The sequence below is a fragment of the Lepisma saccharinum genome, chromosome 3 (assembly GCF_977018435.1).
Source record: "Lepisma saccharinum chromosome 3, izLepSacc3.1, whole genome shotgun sequence".
NCBI lineage: Eukaryota > Metazoa > Arthropoda > Insecta > Zygentoma > Lepismatidae > Lepisma > Lepisma saccharinum.
Window position 1 is genome coordinate 116,329,593 of NC_139231.1, and position 20,736 is coordinate 116,350,328.

General features: G+C 38.5%; 1 protein-coding gene across 2 annotated transcripts; it reads left to right on the plus strand.

Moving 5' to 3' along the window:
* The first annotated feature begins 290 nt into the window (after positions 1–290).
* Positions 291–20,494, plus strand: LOC145985973 (protein THEM6-like). Of its 2 annotated transcripts, none has more exons than XM_083120126.1 (3): positions 291–509; positions 12,899–13,116; positions 20,150–20,494. In XM_083120126.1, the coding sequence occupies exons 1-3, from the start codon at positions 362–364 to the stop codon at positions 20,420–20,422; spliced, it is 639 nt and encodes a 212-aa protein (XP_082976252.1). In that variant the 5' UTR covers positions 291–361; the 3' UTR covers positions 20,423–20,494. The 2 variants fall into 2 exon arrangements, with proteins under 2 accessions (XP_082976252.1, XP_082976253.1); XM_083120127.1 differs by lacking the exons at positions 12,899–13,116; positions 20,150–20,494 and adding exons at positions 1,542–1,756; positions 5,937–6,469.
* Positions 20,495–20,736: the final 242 nt, after the last annotated feature.

Genomic DNA, 20,736 nt, shown 5'->3' on the forward strand with positions numbered 1-20,736 from the left:
GGCGTCGCCAGTAACCTTTCTCTCACTCGGCAACGAGCATGCAAATTATCAATGCTAACCTCCTACCACCTTAAGCGTCTTCGAATCCAGTCTCGTATTCAATTAACAATTGAACCTAGGGGCCACTACTTATGTGCGTGTCCCTCTCATTACCTTCTTCCCACCGAAGTAATACTTTCTTCCCACGAAGATTTTCTCTTTCTTTTATGGTCGACCTTATCTTCCGAGGACTTTAAAACCACTGTAAATGTCAAGGTTGTGGGAACTTTTCTTTTCGCAACGAACTTCTATTGAAAATGAAAGATATTTATCTCTTCATTCGCACAGCTTGTTGAGGATTGTTTAGATTCAGTGTGGAATCATGGAGGAGATATATTGGTATGTGGCGGCTGGACTTGTCCTTCTGTCCGTTCTTCTAGATGTGAATTACATCATTCGATGGACCATCACTTCTATATATTCCCTCTCGGCGAAGAAGATCGGTGTGACAGACGAAAGCGTTTTATACTGTAAGTACTGAAGTGTATTGTTTTGAAATGAAATATCCGACTAGCTTGTTAGAAAAACATATTTACGAGGGTTGTCCTAAACGTTCTCATTATTCTCACTAAAAATAGATAGATGTTTCTGCTTCCTACGTTAGAGGGGGAGGGAGGGACTGTGGTATTTTCAAATGTTCTAGAACAACTACAACAAACGACTTTTCATAACATTTTGGACGCCTCGTTTCGTCGCTACTACCCCTCGAAAAATGGAATTTTTATCTTAAAAAGGATATGAAACCAAAAAATGCAAATGCATAACGATCTTACCTTTTCACTACCTGGTTGACTTCGCAAGAACACAATATATGAATTTTTCTCTGAATAATCAAGCCGGTATCCACTTGGGATATCTGAAGGATTTACAAAGTGATTTTAGATATATTTTTCAATAACGCACCAAAGCCTCGAACGAGACAGTGGTTTGTGGCGACACCATTCCTAAAAAATATGCACCAAATCTCGTCAAATAAGCATTTCGATGCTCCATAAAAAAACTGTAGAGTCCACTTTATGCACAGATAGCTAATCATGACTAGACAGAGTTTATGGTGGGTATTTGCATTTATGTTATTTAGCATAGTTTTTCTGCAAATTTTGGCTAATCGTCACGATGAGTGAAGATTATATGAAATCGATGAAGGGGTACTCACCAAGCCCATGCCGGGACTCGAACTCGGAAACTTCGGTAACTATTAAACGCGCTCTGTCATCAAGTCAGCAGTTTAAACAAGTACTAAAACCACTATGTACCTCCACCGGGTATCAAACCCGGAACCCTTGATTACAAGGCTACTATATTAGTACTGAGACTTCGGACAAACACCACGTCAAAACTCAAAAGATATACAAAGATACCGAAATGCTAAGACAGTGAAGTTTCCTAAGGCATAACCATGAGGTAGGTGAACATCAAAGAAATGGTAACTGGTAGAAAATAAAGGAACCCATCTTCGAAAAACACGCCACTCATAGCAACAAATGGCTCTTTGTTCGTAGGGCTGTGCACGACGAGAGATGTTGATCAATTTTTGTCACACGTGAACAACGGAAAGTATCTGAAGGAATTGTGTCTGTCTCGGCAGAGCCATTTCATCAAGACCGGAATTTCCCGCGAAGTTCAGATCAGAGGAGGTCACGTGATGGATGCAGCTGCCACGATTCGCTACCGAAGAGCCATGCGCCCTTTTACAATCTGCAAGATTTACACAAAAGTAAGTTCATTTCTGTTTATTTGTTACTTAATTTACTTAAATATATTGGAGAATATATGTAAGAGTCCGTAGCGTCTCCAAGAGGGGTTGGTGGTGTCGTAATTCTCTTTCTGACTCAGCTTTTCTAAAATAAAATAAACTCCCTTTGTTCAAACGTTCCTAAAACGCCCAGATATAAGTTTATTTAATAATAATAATAATAATAAATTTTCTTTATTCAGCGGGCGAGGTTCAGCCAAGGGCTGCTCTGCCACCTAACCCTTGTCAATATGAGAATACATATGAGATGATTATAAACTTATGGAGCAGTAAGCTAAACGTAAAATAATAATAATAATAATAATAATAATAATAAAAATAAAAAATTAAGAAAGAAAAAAATACATAGGAATTAGTTGCAAAAAAAAAGTGTAACTAGGAATAAAAAAGACAATAGTAATAATAATACAATAATACAATTCCTTATAGTGAGTGACTTGATACCTTCAGTATGTGCCCCGACTCTGCCATTGTTCCATTAACAGCAGATCTTTTATTTTACCTTTAAAATATAATGGGTTTTTTACACTAGCGATATTTGCAGGCAATGCATTCCATGCTTTGGGAGCCGAAAAGGAGAAAGAGGATTTGTAGGCCGTGGTAGAGTGATGGGGTAAATCGAAGTTGTTCCGCTTACGTGTAACATACTGATGGATTTCCCTACGGGAATGCATCTTCTCAAACAGGTACTGCGGTTTACCTTCTGTCAGTATGCGGCGTATGAAACAGAGATAGTGCAACTTCCTTCTGTTTGCCATGGTAAGAACCTGATTATTATTTAAGAATGGAAGAATATGATCGGATCTTTTGGCTTGAAAAATGTATCGGAAGCACGCATTTTGCACCATTTGTATTTTTTTACTGAGCTTTTGCGAGAGTTGAGGGCCGTAAACATTATCACAATAGTCGAACAATGGGTAGATTAATGCTTGGATGAGTCTTAGCTTGCATTCCGCAGGGAGGAAGTCACGGAAACGATTTAGATTCCTAAGTGTTCCATAAGCTTTCCTACATTGCGTCTTTACATGTTCTGTCCAATCAAAAGTTTCGTCAAAAATCAGACCAAGATTTTTAGCAGTGTAGGAATACACGTATATTTACAGTCCTTGGATTACCCAGCGAGGTTTTTGGAAAGTGGGCATAGTTCGAGAGAAACTGGGTAGGGTATGTGACCAACATGGCGGCAATCTTGAAGTCTGCCATGTTGGATTCAACTTCATTTTTTTTAATGGAAATGTGGCCATGTGGCACGTGAAAGTGGACTACAATTTCAAGAAAAGCACGTTGTTATGCTTCGTTTTCCTGTAACTATAATCCTTAAGGTGATGTCCAGTGTAACTCGAAAATTAAACATACCAACAGACTAAAAAATAGTAAGAAACTACTTCTCGGAAGTCACGTGGTTTGGTATAGCTTAAATTTGTTCTTGCGGTGGATGGAGAATACTTTTTTTCCCCAAAATGCAATGAAAATTTTAAAGTAAAAAATTCAGTAAGGCAAGTGTGGGGCGTTACCCCCACACCCCCTATACGCCTTCATGGCGTGGTGCTATGCACAGGGGAACACTTTACCTTTTACCTTTAAGGCAACAGTGGATCCGTGAAATGTTCCGAGAAAAAGATTAATGTATGAAAATGAATTCTTTATTTTGCAGTTATTTTAATGTTTTCCACTGGATAAATATTAATTAATAATAATTGCCGGCGTCCGAGGCAGAGTGCGCAACGATGCGAAGGGTACCGGGTTCGAATCCCGACCTGCGCATGGATGTTCATTGTGAGTGTTCGTACACTCATCCTTATCTTGGCGATTAGCCAAAAGTGGCAGAAAAGCGAAGTAAAATAAACCAAATCAATCAATATTAAAAATAATAATGTGTATATATCTGCTCCTTCAGAAGTAAGTGCAGCCATTCGTGCCGAATGACACGACAAGCTACATATGCCGCTTGTGTGACGGTCGAACTGGACCGTTTTCTCAGTAATGTCTCGCCTGGGACGCGCATGCGCGGGGTCCGTGTCGCTTCAGTCCGAAAGCTCCCTAAAGATTCATACAACTGTCTTTCGTTCATCATGCAAAACGTCATTGCAAGGTTGAATTATTGTAGGATTTATTGTAACCTTCCGCGGATTTGGTTTTTTCAGCATGCAATAATGATATCAATGCTTCTGTGTTTCTTAATTATGACCTCAAATGACTTCAAATTACGTTCCGGTACTTGAACAAGGATCCGGGAGCAAGACTTTATTCAAAATCGTTTTTTTGTTCCTTGAATGGATTAAATTGCATCTCGAACTGCTCTTTCGTCACATTTTTCTCACGTGATTGTTGCTTATTTTCTAATATTTCGGCTGAATAAATATTTCGTGATGAATTACGGTGCAGGAATTGTACACAAATTACAAGGTGGTGACCTTGCGTCACTGTAGTTTATATTATGCAACAAGGAAAAGTTTTTCTCTTCTATTTCCTGATAGCAATAGATTTAGCTGTGTGTACTATGACATGTCTACCCAAGTAATTACTATTTCATATCTTCTTTAGTCATCTCTTCTGCCGGAACAAACATGACATATACATTTTCTGTACCTGACACGGTTCTACGAAGGTTGTTTTTTTTTTTTTTTTTAATCCAACATCTTCCCAATTTGAGAGCAGCCAGTGGCGACCTGTTGCAGGAGGTTGATGACTCTTTTAGCTAAGTTAGGTGATCGCTTAATTTTAGACATTTAGCCTCGCTTAATTTAGTGTTAATTTTAGATGGTAATCAACCTAATCATGAAGGAAAGACATTTCTTTTGTAGTTCATACATACGAGTTACAGATAATCTAGAAGGAAGTAATTTCAAAAGTAATTCAGTTATATTTTTTAATGTAACGGAAATTACGCGAGAACGTTTCAAAAATAGTAAAAGTAGGCGAGTTATTTTTTGAACAGAGTAACTAACTAAGTTACTTTTGGAAAAAGGCTTCCAAAGATAACAAATGTACGATTCCTGCCGCTCTAGCACTATTTCTGAGAATCTTGTTGAGCTGAAATTTCCTTCATCCTTGAATCAAATGTGTAATAGGAAAGGTTATAATTTAAACTCTTAAATTTATTTACTCGTGCTATTAAACCTATGTTTTAACCCAATGAATCTGTGAGCGATACTCGACAAAGGCATATTTGAAGATGATTGTTGAGCATAAGGTTTCCAAAGCCTCGTAGAACCGATATTGCTTGTTTGACTTGCAAATTTCAATTTTTGACTTACAAATTTTATTTTGTTGATGTACTGTTCTTAAATCACTAATGTGCTAAGGCACCTTTGAAATGCAAATGCGGGAATTTAAGACCAATAAAACTGTCCTTAAAGAGAGCTCCTCTCAATTTAAATTGACATAACATTAAGGGACAAGTACAACGAAACCATCCATGCCTTGACCAGCATTCGAACCTGAGACCTTGCATTGCAACAAGCTTTGATCACCATTTGTCATAGAGAATAGCTTTAAATAATATATCCGAGTGTGAAAAACAGATATTATTGAAGTCCACCCTCTGCCCGCACTCTCTGCACTGGAAAATGTGAGGTTCAAAACTCCTATTCACCAAAAGGAGTGTCCTGATGCATCGAGTCAGCGTGACATAAAAATGACAAAAAGCAAGGTTTTAGTTTAAGTCCATTTTATACTGAGACAACAGTTTAAACTGGAATCGTAACCCCTATGAATTCGAGCAGGCCTCTTGATTACTACATGAAAGCGTCCTTACGAAATTATTCATGCGCCACCGGAAACTGTACTGGCGTGCCCAGGTGGTTGGTGGGGGCCGTACCCTCTTTGACCCAGTTGTCCTGAACAAATATCAACAAGAATGCATAAACTACCACTCACTTTGCAATCATCCCCGTTAAGAAATGCATGGGCACACCACTGGATAGCTAGTAAATAACAAAAAATTGTTTTTTTTATTTATTATTTATATAAAACCGATACACGCAGTGATGTGTAAATTAATTCAGTCAGTATGTTATAGGTTTGAAATCTCTGGTCAACTACGTTATAACACGTATAATGGAAGTTTTAGAAATATATAGGTCGATTTTTAGTTATTTGCTTTTGTATCTCAGTTTTGACCGTATTGTGACCGTTTCAGATAATCTACTGGAACAGGACGTCGCTTTACTTCGAACATCGGTTCATATCCCTGGGTGAGAACTTCGTCAAAGCCATCGTGCTGAGTAAGCATGACGTAATTGGTGCGAACGTCAGCGAAGTGTTCAGTTCTATCAGCGGGGAGGCCATGAATACGCCAGCGCCACCTGAGGAACTGCGGCTGTGGATGGAAAGCATCGCCTGTCAGCTGGCCAGTGTAGCAGCCTCGGACACTGAAGGCAACGGGACAGTGTGTCAAGCTTCTTAAACAACAATGTGATATACACCCTCGATTGTGTAATGCCACAAAGTCATAAGGAAAATCACGAATACAACGAAAATAACTTACCTGGTGAACCAAGGTGAAAGTGTCAACCACGGCGCTTTGTTTGTGGAAAGTTTCTACATGGCTTCCAGCGTGAGGCCAGTTCTTTCGACAGAAATAAACTCTATTGCAGACGTTCTTTCTCGTTAAGTTACGGCACACTCATCTTGTGCATGTTACGTCACATCGCTCTCTGTTCAAATTATTACGTCATGCACACGCATCGTCTGCAAATAGGATCGATTTTCGCGGAACAAACCAGCTTACCAGTCGGTGCGTTTCGTGCGAGAACGAACTTACTGAAAGTGATTTTAGGAACGCCATAGCGAACTTCACAATCTTCACGAAAGGACTTAAGAAACGGCCGATTGTCATAACTCGTGTACCACGTTAAACTAGCGCGACTTTCGGAACGAGCCTACAGTGTGTGCTAAACAACGCCACTTTCACACTATCGTTAAAAGGAGTGTTGAATTTGTAAGACCGTGCTTGTCTTGCACCTCACTTTTTCCAGGGTGTAGAGTAGGGCAGAGTACGGACTTCAGAAATTTCTGTTTTTCACATTTAGATATTTTATAAGGTGAGGAGTTACAGTTTCGCACCAGTTGTGTATTTATTTTAATATCGTCCGAATGGGCACACATACTAATAAAACAAACCGGGCATATGAGAGAGTATGAATTTCTCCCCATGTTGCAAGTGGAAGCGACTTTTTATGTCGATTAACCTGGACACGAGACTTGAAAAAATATGAGTGAGAATTTTCAGAATCCCATGTCTTCTTTATGGAGAAAAAAAACTCAACTTTAACTTCAAGTTGCAGCTAATTAAATTGAAGTTTCGACTTTTCCGCCCTTTAAAAGCTTCATCAAATTGCCCTCTTTCCGTTGATATATTGTTCTACGCCATCGGAAGTTTGATATACCCAAGAGAACAAATCATAAACTCCCATAAGCGCAATGTATTTCTCCTTGCCTCCTACGGCCAAACAAATGTTTTTCTCTGTGTAGATTTACGAGGCTGGATAAAGTGCCACCTAGGGTAATTTTGGGTGTCAACGGGTGGGGCACTGCTTTTGCCTTTAACTTTAAAGTAATGAAAATTTATTCTTAGTTTTCTGGCGCCATCACCCATCTCAATAATTCACCGATGGTCGTATGAAATCGAAAATAAAGGATTCCGGATAACAATATTATGTCATCTCCACGGCGCTATAAAAATGTAGCTGCGAGGTAAGAGGGGTGGGGCAACGGAGCCAATATTATAATATCACGTCACGTTGAAGATGTATACTCATGGCAAAAGTTGGTGTATGTGGGCCGTAGCCAGTGATGGCATCATAATGGGGCATGGGGGCGGGCGCCGCAGTTCACAGCCAATCGAGTGCACTAAAGAGCCAGATCTTGCTCCAAAAGAGCTAAGTTGGCAACACTGACTCGGAGGGTAGAGCCTCGCAGAAACTGTTCCGCATGCTTTTAAAGCTATTCTCCACGACAAATGGTGATAAAAAGTGCTGCAAAGCAAGTGGTCTCAGGTTCGAATCCTGCTCAAGGCATGGATGGTTTCATTGCATTTGTCTCTTTATCAATTTAATCTTTTATTATCCATCCTCAATGTCGCGAATAACCCAACAGGAAGAAAAGAGAAATAAAATGATCACAATAGAAATAGGTATACATTTTAATGTATTATGGCACCCCTGATGGATATCAATTCAAATTGTGACATTACAATAACAATTGCAAGAAAGTGCAATGCACATTTATCAAAATGCATAGACAATTGTTATTTTTTTAAACTTCATTTTTACATAACTTACAGTTCCAGAATTTCTATTCTTTTCACAAAGGTTTGGCATGATTGTAGATCTTCAAGAGGAAACTGTTAGGTTGGGGGGAGGGTCTCGAATCGAAACTTTAAGCTCCCAAAAGAAATGCTTCTGTGGTAAAAATAATAATAATAATAAAAGAGACAGCTGGATAGGTGATTGTGAAAATAAATCTCTATAAATCTGCCAAGTTTCATGGACATCGGAGGGGGACACAGGGGTCAAATGCCCACTTAAATTTGTCCTTCTCTTGACATTTGAGGGGAGTTGCCCCCTAAAACAGTTTTTTAGCTGAAACAAAAAAACACGTATTTCTTCCATTGGGCCCCACTATACACCTGCCAAGTTTCATGGAAATCGGAGGGGGACACAGGGTTCAGATCCTCACTTCAATTTGTCCTCATCTTGACATTTGAGTGGGTTTTGCCCCGTAAAACGGTTTTTAAGCTGAAACAAAAAAAAAACACGTATTTCTTCCTTTGGAATCCTCTATACACCTGCCAAGTTTCATGGATATCGGAGGGGGACACTTAGATAACCTCCCTTGTTAGTCTTATACTTTGTAATTATATAACACTGCATATATTATAATGTTTTATTTTAATTTGTAAAATTAACTTAGAACAATTGTATAATTTTTGTATAACATTTCTATCTTGTTATACGTGTTAAAGGTTTCATCCTGGAATAGAATGTCTCACATTTATGTGTGTTTTCATTTCCAATACATTCGAATGAATACATATTCGTTCAATGGCATTTACAAAATCACCTCTGACATCTTATGTTAAAAAAGTAACATTATTTTTTGCACGAGTGTGTTATCCGATGCGTAGCAAAGTATTTTAGGAACAACACTTGAAAAAAATTCTTGTAGGACTAACTAATGAAAAATTTCTTTGTAATCGAAGATCATAATACCTTTTAAGGTGTGGTAATATTATAATGGGATTGAGATACGAAACTCTCGGATCCGGATCCGGATTTTCGGATCCGGATCCAGATCCGAAACTTTCAGACCCGGATCCGGAATTTTCGGATCCGGATCCAGATCCGTAACTTTTGGATCCGGATTCGTTTGGCCATCCCTAGTGTAGAGTAGATGTGTGGCAACACTGTGCGTTGAACGTGATTGTTGCAGCTGGTGGGCGCGCTCCGTGGACTTCAAAACCAGCCGGTCGTTAACGTAGCTAGTGCGTCGACTATTCCATAGTTATCGCTTCCTATACTAATACTCCCATCTTCCAAATGTATTAGGGCTTGTAATTACCTTAGGTAGTGCACATTGTTACTAAAGTTATTGTGATGACAAAGAATTGAATTCATATTTATGAGGTATAGGTTATTTATTACACACAAAAAGATCTAAACTTGGAAAAAGAAATTTCTGAAGTTTCTGATATTATGCACTTGCCCCGCTTGTAATTCGAACGAGCGACACCTAATTCAAAATTGTATTCCGGTACTGCTAGCTAGACGCAAGGAAGTTCTTAGATCTCACATTGCAACAAACTGGTAATAAACACAGTAACCATCAGTAAGGGTCACTTGTCAGTAGTAAATCATTAGAGTACATTCTCGTGTTTGTTCTCAAGTGTACGTATAATGGATTTTGTTGTGCCGTTATGTAAATATTTTGTTGATGCTAATAAACAATTTTAAACATTTACATGGTTAAGTGTTATTATAATATAAAGGTAACAAAGGAATAGAACAATGTTTCTATAATATTCTTCTAAGTTGACTACGAGTTTAAACGAACGCAGAAGAATATGTATATCCCTTTAAGTTGACAATGAACAGTTCCTTCATCTCGTGTAACTCCATATTTGCTGTGTGTGTAATTTCAAAGATATAGCAGCATTAAAAATTAATCTAACGTTGACTGTCGATTACTTCACTGAAGGCTAATGGAAACAATTTCTGTCGCGTTGAACTAGCATTTGTCAAGTTGTTAACCTTTAAATGTGTTAGTTTCACAGATGCAGACAGATATTCTCTCACAGCCAGACAAGACTGGCGGATCGATTTAATTTACCCCGTGGTTCATCAATGGTCTTTGTAGCTCTTTAGTGGTTTCAGGGATCCCAACAGCTGACACGAACTGACGTATAGACAGACTGATACAACATAAGGGCACTTTCTTCAGCTTTTCCTAACATTCCGAAACAATATGACTGCACCTAAGTGAATTAATGCATGCAATTTTCTTCTTATTTCCTCAAGTGTCACGAAATGCTGAAAAAAAAGCGATGAAAGCGTAACCACTTATTAAAATCAAATTGCGACCTTACGTAATACTTAATTATCCTCGCTTGTGTCGACAGACTCAACAACAAAGAAAGACCTTGAAAACATGGTCTATAGTGAGATAAGGTCACACATTTTTTTCAATTTGTCTTTAAAAAGTTAATATTATTTAATTGTTGTTCCTTATTTAATTTGCTGCCGAAAAGTCTCCTCCGAATAACTTTTAGAAACTACAATCCACTCTTTCCTTAACACACGTAATTCATAATATATTACTTTTGAATCGGCGATCGAAGAGCGACTCCCGTCACATAACTACCGATCAGCACGAGCGTTCGTATACGTCTCTACAGGGGGGACAAGAAATATCAGTTCTTTTAAAAAATTATCAGTTATTTGTACCTAAAAGGGATGAGGAGACAGGTGAGTGGAGAAGAAGGTTACATAATTAGTATTCATGTCCAGATATTATTAGAATGATTAAATTAAGAAGACTTTGGTGGGCAGGCCATGTGGCACGAATGGGAGAGGAAAGAAGAGTTTACAGGATTCTTGTTGGGAAACCTGATGGTAAGAGACCAGTAGGAAGGCCAAGACGAAGATGGAGAGATAACGTTGAGATGGACCTAAAGGAAATCGGTAGAGATGGAAAAAGTATATAGATCTTGCTCAGGATAGGGACAGATGGAAGGCTTGTGTTGCTGCAGCCATGAACCTTCAGGTTTAAGAAGGCTCGAGAGTTGTAACAATTAAAGCAAATAATTATGATTGAAATGCAATTTTATGCGTGAAATGCATAATTTTAGGCTGACACTGGGGGTTCTTTTGTTTATCGTACAACAATCGCTACGAGAAGGCAAGCTGATAACATGCTTGCCTGTGTTTTTTTTTAAAGCATTGAAATGATCTTGCTCTTTACTCTCGGCTGCATATTTTTGAAATGCAAAAATTAAATCATGCCGGGTCCAACGAAATCCACAATCTGCTCTGGAAAGCCCCTTAGAGAACAGGCCAGAGAAATTGTTTATAATGTTGCAACATATTTGCGAAATCAGAAGGAGTTACATAAACTTAAGTATGATGTTGTCGAGCCACAAGCGCCGCCACGGGAGTATCTAAATGGATGGTTTCTCAAGTTTTAAAATAATTGGATTGGATTGATTTGTTGTTTTAAGTCCACTTTATGCACAGCAATGCTAATCGGGACTGGACCTACAGTTTAAAGTGGGATCCGAACCACTATGTGCCTCCACCGGGAATCGAACCCAGTACCCCTTGATTACAAGGCGACGACGCTACCACTGCGCCATCGGGGAGGCCAAGTTTTAAAGGAAGGAAAACAGTCGTTGGCGAAAGGTGAGCTGAATTTCTGTACTCCGACAGGTAGAAATCATCCCAGGAAAAAGCGAATACAAATTTCGTTGAAAATCCTCAGACCATTCCGCTCCCTCCAGGTTGCAACACTGCGAACCAACGTCGCTGCCAACAATGGAGTGGGGAAATGTGGTGTGAGATGCGCAACAGCTATTTGCAGCGTCTTGTTTTTAAACTTGTCAAGTTATAAGTATTATTGTTTTACATAAATACTTCACAATAATCTCACAATAAGTATTTTATGAGCAAAGAAGTGTCAATGTAATATAAATATGGCAACTTAATGTAAACACCATAATTTTCGCATTTTGAATGTTGTGAAATTTATGTAATTTATTTGACTAGTTCGTATTGAGGAATAAAATTCAAGACCGTAAGGAGAATAGTAATGCAACTTTATACTGGTGTGTCCGTTAAGTATATCAACTTGAAATAACAAATGTTGTATACTCACAATTACTGCTATTGGCTACATGTACTGCATTTTTCAACAGTGCCAATGTTATTCTCTTATTATTTTAAGGGAAAACCTTATTTTCCCTTATCTTCAGCAGTTATTAGCATCTAAACTTGTGAAGTGGTATACCGTGTTTGTACAGTCAACGGCAGAGATAATGGTAGGGAAATTGTCCACCACTAATTACTTTTAATTCTCAGCCATTGTTCTCTGCTTATTGACGTCATCATTTCAATTCATTGTCATCACATTGTGTAACACAGACCGAATGAAAATGGTGGTGGACAATTCGCTACTGTTTCTTTCGCCGTTGGGTGTACAGTCACCATTTTTAAAGATGCGATTTTAAGGATCTTGTGAGACCCCTTTGCTGCCTTCGCGAACTGAAGACATAAAAAAAAAAATCATGGTAGCTTCCAGTCGGTGATGGGTCGGGAAGTGAAGACTTACCTAAGTAAGTCTTACGGCGGGCGCTCTATATGCTGGCAAGGGAAGTGGGGAGCGGGGAAGCGACCAATCCAGCGCTATAAGGAACGCAGCAGCCTGTAGAACGAGGTGAGGGCAGAACTTCATCCGCTCGACGAAGTAACTCTCCGCGCCACCGCTGTTGTCTGGTTGGTCTGGTGCATATTCCCCGCCCCCACTTCCCTTGCCAGCATATAGAGCGCCCGCCGTAACAATAGATAGTAGTATAACATACTACGTAACGACTAATTTTGTATTTTGTAGGTTTCTGCAACCTCAGCGATATAGACTTCTCATCTGGAAAAATGACCATCGATAGCTATGCAAGAGACTCAGATTTCGCGAGGGGCGATCACCTTGTAAGAACTCCGCTTATCCAGTGGAAGGATGTCAAATCCTGGGCAAAAATGAGGCTAGCGAGTAACAATATCATCATCGTAAAGGGTGTGTCCCTTTTCACTGTATACAAAATAAAAATGAAGGTAAGTTGCAATTGAAATTATTTTTCTGTTCTTTATTCTCCAACATCAGGTAATGATCTTTCTTTCTAACCTTTGTCAGAAAAGTTCCAGGACTGATTTTTTTTATTCTTTACCTGTGATATTCTAACACAAGAAATGGGTGTTATTCAGTCACCTGATGTGTGTTCTGAATAGAAATGACCTTGGAAGTGTTTCCATGTATACACACTAGGTGGCAGGGCTGTGCTTAGCAGCCCACTGTTTGGCTTGTTGGTGCATTTAGTTGGAAGTTACACAAGTGTCGTGATGGACGTGCATTCCGAGCAGAGAGTTAACATTAAGTTTTGTGTTAAGCTGGGAAACCCCTAGTGAAACATGGAATATGATACAGCAAGCATTTGGTGACAAGACATTATCGAGAAGCCGTATCTTTGAATGGCACAAAAGGTTTCGGAAGGGCAGAGATTCAGTGCATGATGATCCAAAGATAATGTTGATCCCCCTTTTTAATGCTAAAGGTTTTGTGCACCATGAATATCTGCCTGAAGGACAAACTATAAACAAAAACCTTATATTGACGTCCTGAAACATTTGCGTCAAGCAATTCTGCGGCGCCATCCTGATTTGTGGGCATCTGGGCAGTTATTCTTATTGCACAACAATGCAAGGCCACATACTGCTCTTTTTGTCCAGGAATATCTGGCCAAGCATCGTATCTCTGCTCTCCCACAGCCCCCATATTTACCCGACCAGTTACCGTGTGGTTATTTTTTGTCTCCCCGTGTGCAAACACCGCTGAAAGAGAAGCGTCATGAAGATATTGGTAGCAATCCAAACGGTTTTGTGACAGATGTGCTGAGAAGCATCCTAGATGAAGCTTTCCCTGCTTGCTTCCATGACCTCCAGAAACGGTGGCAGCTGTGTATAGAAAGCTGAGGGGACTATTTTTGACAATACCTAGGACCATTAGTTCCTAAGCTGAATAAATTATTTTTTACGAGTTCAGTCCTGGAACTTTTCTGACAAAGGTTTATTTACTATGTCATCTCATACTCTTTAGGTTAAATTCTGTAGGTTTCTGTACGATTCGTCGCGACGATGAGGATAAATGGTCAAGTGAAGTGGATGATGGGACAAACACAATGATACACGCCTGTTGTCCAGGGTCGGAACCTTGCGCCTAGAGATGATAACGATACGAGACGAGTGTCTCGGTGTGGTCTCGAATTCTGCTTTACTCCTAGTTTCAACGCTACGAGTTCTCGATAAACTTAATTTTATCCTGAATATATATGCAATGCAACCACGCAGGACAGGACGATGCATTGCATTTGCAATTACTATAACAAAATACATGTGACTTATCTATATCCGCAGGTAGATATCCGCTTGACAGTTTGGAAAAAGTTGCATAGTAAAGTATCTATAAATTTAGTTCAGATAAACTTTTCAAATTTTATGCAACATACGCGGTCAATCAAATAATACAACGGCCGTTTACAATAAAGTTTGCGTCAGTAGTTTTCGAATTATACAGGGTGTCATTTTAATGGCGCCCACGGACCATAAAAACGTATTGGGGGCTATTCACAGGATGTTTACATGTCCGTGCTTCCTTGGCGCGGGCGGGAACTTTACTTCCGGTTTTCAATAGAATAGCATGGAGTTGAAAGGTGTAAAGGCAGTGTCTTAAGAAAAGGCGACAATCATTGTGTGGCTTATGGTTACAACACAAGGTTGGGAACAAATATTTTTTCTCGGGTATCTACATAGTTTTCAGACAGATCCGATACGGAAAAATCAGTGAATTCAGGCAGTAAAACGAAAAGATTGGACACAAACACAAGGGAATAGGTTCTATAGTTGACACTACATCACCGGAGTAAATCAAATGAAAATATGTTAAGTGTTTCGAAAATTATAATTGTCTAACGCACATGTGTTGACTATATTTATAAATTGAAACTGTTTATAATCATCCAGAATTCCAAAAAAATATAATTTTATAACTTAATGTAATCAATGTAAACTTTATTAGTAAAATAAAGTGTTTTCTTGAGCGACACTTGCAAACGTTAATAATAAAATACAATAACTGTGCATTTCAGTATTGCAACTGTCTTGCTGGATATGCACTCGAATAGCATTAATAAATAAATAATAATAATAAATTTCAAATAAAATTTGTTTATTTCATTAGTTTAGTAATTATTTATTGTATAACATTTATAACAGTTGTAATTATTATTAGTAGTATTATTACTCTACTTTTATTACTGGCCTTTACCCCCTACAAAAATTTCTTACGACGCTCTCTCTAAGCCATATGATAAAATTAATCTAAAATTAAAGGAGCTGTGTTTGATTACACAGTGTCGAAAATTATACATTTTACTGTTGTAAAATTAAAATATTTCAATGTTTATAATTTATGTAAGCTTTATTTCAACCTGCAGAAGTCTTAACATGAAACTGTTGGTAGATGATCAACATTGTCTTGGAAAAGACTACAATTTTTCCGTAAATCTTCATCCAAAGGATCAGGTAAATTGCCAATCTTTTCTAGGTACCTTTGTTTATCTATATCACTCAAACATTTCAAGTGATTCATTTTGTATCCGATTCTTTATAAGAAAATAAGCTCGGTGACGATCTGTATTCCACTTGTTTGCATTGGAAAATTGCCCAAACCAGAAGTTCTTTCATCGCCATCTATAATTGAATTGCCTGATCGATTTTTTTTGTTTACTCAGGAATAACCCCCATAGAGAAGATCAAGACAAACAACTTTTATCTAACACTTTTCTCGTTGGTGTCGTTTCGGCGCTACGGTCGTTCAAAAAGGCCCGTTTTGCCGCCTGAATGCTGGCAACCCAACACAAGATTTGATTGCATTTTTGACGTCATTTCCTGTCGTGAAGCGATGCGTTCCAGGGTTGCCAGGAACACATATATTCTGCGAAAAATGACATAGCTACAATCAGCCACATTATGTACCTTAAGACAAAGCGATAAAACACGTTCTGTAACCCAACAGGAAGTGAACAAACTATACGAAAAATGGTAGAAGAAAAAGGAACTCAAATGGAAGTGGTAATATCGAATTTTGTCTCAGCTTACATATCAAATATTTGCAAATCTCGTTGCCAGTTGGCATCTACAGTTTAGTCTATCCACTGCATCCTTCTGATACTCCTTGTCTATGACACACTGAGCAGTTGACAAAATAAAAATGAAAGAACTTAAAATTCCAAAGGTAAGTAACACGTAATGTAAAGTATATATTCACGGCATTATGTGGCAGGGGGCAAAAATGGTTGAAAATAAAGTGATATAAACAAGCTCTCCAACGACTGTGTTTATCAACCCACCGGATACACATGTAATAGTTTGCAACATTATTGTGAATATGTGAATACATTCCCTGCTGAGTCATGACTAGGTTGTAACAACCTAGCAACTAGTGGTTGTGCGTGTTCTAGCGTAATGTAACAACGTGAACTTCGGATACTTCCGTTTTCAGTACCACAATACTATAAGGCATGAATCAGGACGCAAACCAGTAGATATCAACCTTGCAACGAGACTTTCAAATAGTTGACATGTAGTTGGGCGTTGATGATGATTAGAGCCCGGAAGTTCAGGCATTTATTTTCATTAAAATAGGCAGGCAAAAAGGCATTTATAATGTGGAAAATAGGCACTAAAAATGAAAAAAAGGCAAAATAAACCGAAAAAAGGCACATTTGGAAGTCGCTTACTTTTATCTATAATTTCTGGCAAAATGTTAAGATCTACATTGGGAAGAGCATTTCAATTTTTCCGTCTTGATTGCACATAACTAACTACAAGGTGTTTCTTTAAGTTCTCAACATTCATTGATAGTCGTCTGTCAGAGAGAATGTTTCTCATAATAGAAAATGATCTTTCTACTTCGACAGAAGTTATTGGAGCATACATAAAACAAGCTAATGTAGCTGGACTCATTTCGGTAACAGCATTTTCACCTTTTAGAATATCACAAATTGTTTTCAATTGTTTCAAGTCCTCATTTGCACTCACTACCCGTTTGCACTTTTCCGCAACAGCTGACCCCTTTTCTCCTGGCACTTCCATCATCTGCTGCATAGATTCCTCGTAGATTTTCATGGATGCTATAATTGTAATTGTCTCTGGCAATGCACCATAATGTGCAAAAATAAACTTGAATAGCACAGGAGTTTTTTCACTTCACGAATTGAAGCCGCTTCATTTTCTGGAAGAGCATCTATCACCTCACTAATTTTTTCAAGGTTGTTAGCATAATATATAGCTGCAGATATCCAGGTTCCACATCTGGTCAAGACTGGTTGCGGAGGAAAACTAAGCTCAGATGCAACTTCCTTACATTTTCGGGTTCGAGAGGGAGATTGCAGAAATATCTTCTTTGTGTTCGAAATAAACCTGTCCACTTCAGCAGTCAATCATGCACAAGGAAATGTTAACCGAAAGGCAATATCCTAACTGAGCATGAAATACATTTTTCTCACACTTTTCTCCTTCAGCAATGTTGAAACATGCATGAGTTCAATATTACTTAAATAAGGCGAAAATTATTCACATAATAAACGGAAGAAAAATAAATGCCAACAACGTCTTTGGTAGTGTTGGCCTGTCTCGTCTCGAATTTTTAAAAGCCTGTCCCGTCTCGTCCCGTGGGCAACACTAGTCTTTTGGGAGAAAAATAATTTATATACACATTTTTTTTTTTAAAAAAATGGTCAAATTTCATTTTTCATTTGAAAAAGGCAAAAAAGGCATTATAATTAAAAATAGGCAGTGGGGTCCCAAATAGGCAAAATAGGCAAAATGAAAAGACTTCTAAAACATTCGAAACAACATAAAAAACTTATATCCGGAAAAATTTTATCAATATATGCAGTAGATAAAAAGAGGCATTTTGCCAAACTTCCGGGCTCTAATGATGATGATTAGATTTGATATGTAGGCCGAGACAAAATCCAATATTGCCACTTCATCTTGAATACATTGTTTTTCTACCAATTTTTCGTATCATTGGTTCACTTCCCCCTTCCCCTGGGATGACTGCTGGTCTTCTGGCTGGTAGGCTGTGTTTCTCTAGATGTTCGGTCTACTGGACACGATCTTCGTTTTACAGATCATAATGTGGTTGGTAGTCTTGTCATTTTCCCCAAAAAATGTGTTTTCCTTGCAACACTGCCGCAGGAACTGACGTCACAGATGCGATCAAATGTTGTGTGTGGTTGCCATCATTGAGGCGGCAAAACGGGCTTTTTTGAAACTATGCACCAAGGAGAAAAATGTTACTGAGAAAAGTTGTTTGTTTCTATGTCCTCTGGGCGTTTCCGCGGTCCGTGGGCGCCATTGAAATGACACCCTGTATATTAAACAGATTTTGCTTAGTAGCTGGCAAAATTTGTAGACGAATACTGGTCCTCAATGCGGTAAAGTAAGTATATTATTTCATACAGGAAAGAATTATAAAATAATGCTGCTTCAAACATATTTGGCCCCGTGGCTCCCTCACGACTATCCTGCGCTGCTTGTTAAATCACACAATTGCTCCAGATTACATTTACAAGAACTTGGTGCCTTAGCCAATTTGTACGTGTAGCGTATATTGCAGTAACGAATCATATTATACATATTTCAGTGCAAGCTTCACGAAACATACAAACAACAATATTTACAGAACTTATACAAGAGTGGATATCAAGCATCACTGTCACTATTTTGTCTACTTCTCCTTGGTTCTCCTCAGTGATCAATATTTTTACAAAATATTTCACCAAGTCAAAAATAATGTTACAAATGTGTTATGCTTAGTAGTTGTTAATTAGGAAAGTAGTGCGTGTGCGTAACTTGATACATTTATTAAACTGGTGCATAGGTAATGTCTACAACCAACAAAGAATATAAAAAGCAATGGAAATACATAGTAATTAAAAATATCCGATAACTAGATAAAGAAAATCACTACTTAAACGTCCTGCTTGCCGATGAACTCGTTGCCAAACTGCTGACTACTACTTGCTTTAACTATGTAATGAACTGACTTTGCTGACTATATGTTATTTCTTTGCAACTGGTTCTTGTGTTGAATGCCGAGTCATCAACCACAACGAACCTTAAATCTCGTGACAAACATGGTAGTCCTAATTTATATCCCTCGCAGTGCTTTATGACAAACTAAGGTAAACCGGGGTATTAAGGACCACGGGGCATTAAGGACCGTGTGCTATAATTTGGTAAAAAGCTCAAAGAAATGCAAAGCTGCAGGTGCACCGACCGTGTGCACGGCCTGTGATTCTTTTTTTGTTTTGTGTAAATACAAGTAGTACTCTGCACACAAATGGCGTGTAAGCTGCGTAGTTAAGACCGAGAAACGGAACCAGCCAAAAGGCAGACGCGCGAAAAAGCCATAAAGAACTGCTGAGCGGTTGTATGAAGTTAAAAGCGCACCCTGGAACGTCTACTGCACTAACAGCTGCAGAAGAATCACAATTAGAGGAATGCTTCATTCTATTTCCTCAGTGGGGTTTTGGAATGAACAAACAAGACGTGTGTGACGTAGTTCAAGATGATTGTGTTTCGAAAAAGAAGGACGTACCATTCAAAAGCGGACCGGTCCTTGATACCCCATTAGCTGGTTCTAATTGCCCCACCAAAGGGGCAATTGGGACCATACAACCTACCTTTCAATTCATTGTTGTTTTTGCCTTTGCATTGTATTCCCACTCATTTCTGTTGTCATTAATGGAAACTAGAAAATATACATTCCAGAATGCATCCTGTTTGTGTTTTCTTGAACAGCTCCTGATGAATTTCTTCAATGAAATAGCAATATGGTGGTCCTTAATACCCTGGTTTACCTTAACATTGGTATCCAGCTATTAGTTATTCATTAATTAGTGATCGGGTAAGCAATGAAAGCAGTTTAGTACTTAGTTGAGCATCAAGTGGGGCGTTATAGTACGAAAGTTGAGGGATGTGTGCAAGAGTATAAGACTATATTATCCTTCTTGGCTTTCAGGTAATCTATTGGGACGAGAAGATGTTTTATGTGCAACAAATATTTCTTTCCTTGAAAAATGAAATTCTAGCAATTGTTACACAAACAATTACAGCAGCACAAATTAACGTCAACGATTTAATATATAATTCAACTGGTAAGAAGGAAATTTCTCCTCCATCGCCACTCGCACTTCAGAAATGGGCGGAAAGCAACGCAGTGTCAAGTTTAAAGTTAAGGTGTACATCAATGTTGCCAGAACATACTAGTGAAAAGAAGAAAAGAGAAATGTAAAAAGGTTCCTATGAGACAAAAACTCTATATTTGTCAATATTTAAACCAAAGGGTATTGTGAAATGTTTTAGTTGTTTGTTATTTAAACAACAATAAAATCAATTCAGAAAACGGCCGGTTTTCTTTTTTTATTCTTTCAAGATCAACTACCTGCAGAATGTAAACTTAGGTTTGTTCACATGGTATGTGCACGGGTGGCCAAGGGGTCAGTTGGCCCCTAATATTTTCTACAAGCGGAAGTCGAACTACTTCTGAAGAGCTCTGCAGTGACTGCCTGTGGAATGACTTACTTAGATGGCTGAGTGATTCCGACA

Excerpts from the sequence above, each read along its gene's own strand:
- LOC145985973 (XM_083120126.1), top strand. The coding sequence starts at position 362 with ATGGAGGAGATATATTGGTATGTGGCGGCTGGACTTGTCCTTCTGTCC. Across the intron at positions 510-12,898 it reads AGACGAAAGCGTTTTATACT|GTTTCTGCAACCTCAGCGAT; the intron begins GTAAGTACTGAA and ends TGTATTTTGTAG. Across the intron at positions 13,117-20,149 it reads TATACAAAATAAAAATGAAG|GTAATCTATTGGGACGAGAA; the intron begins GTAAGTTGCAAT and ends CTTGGCTTTCAG.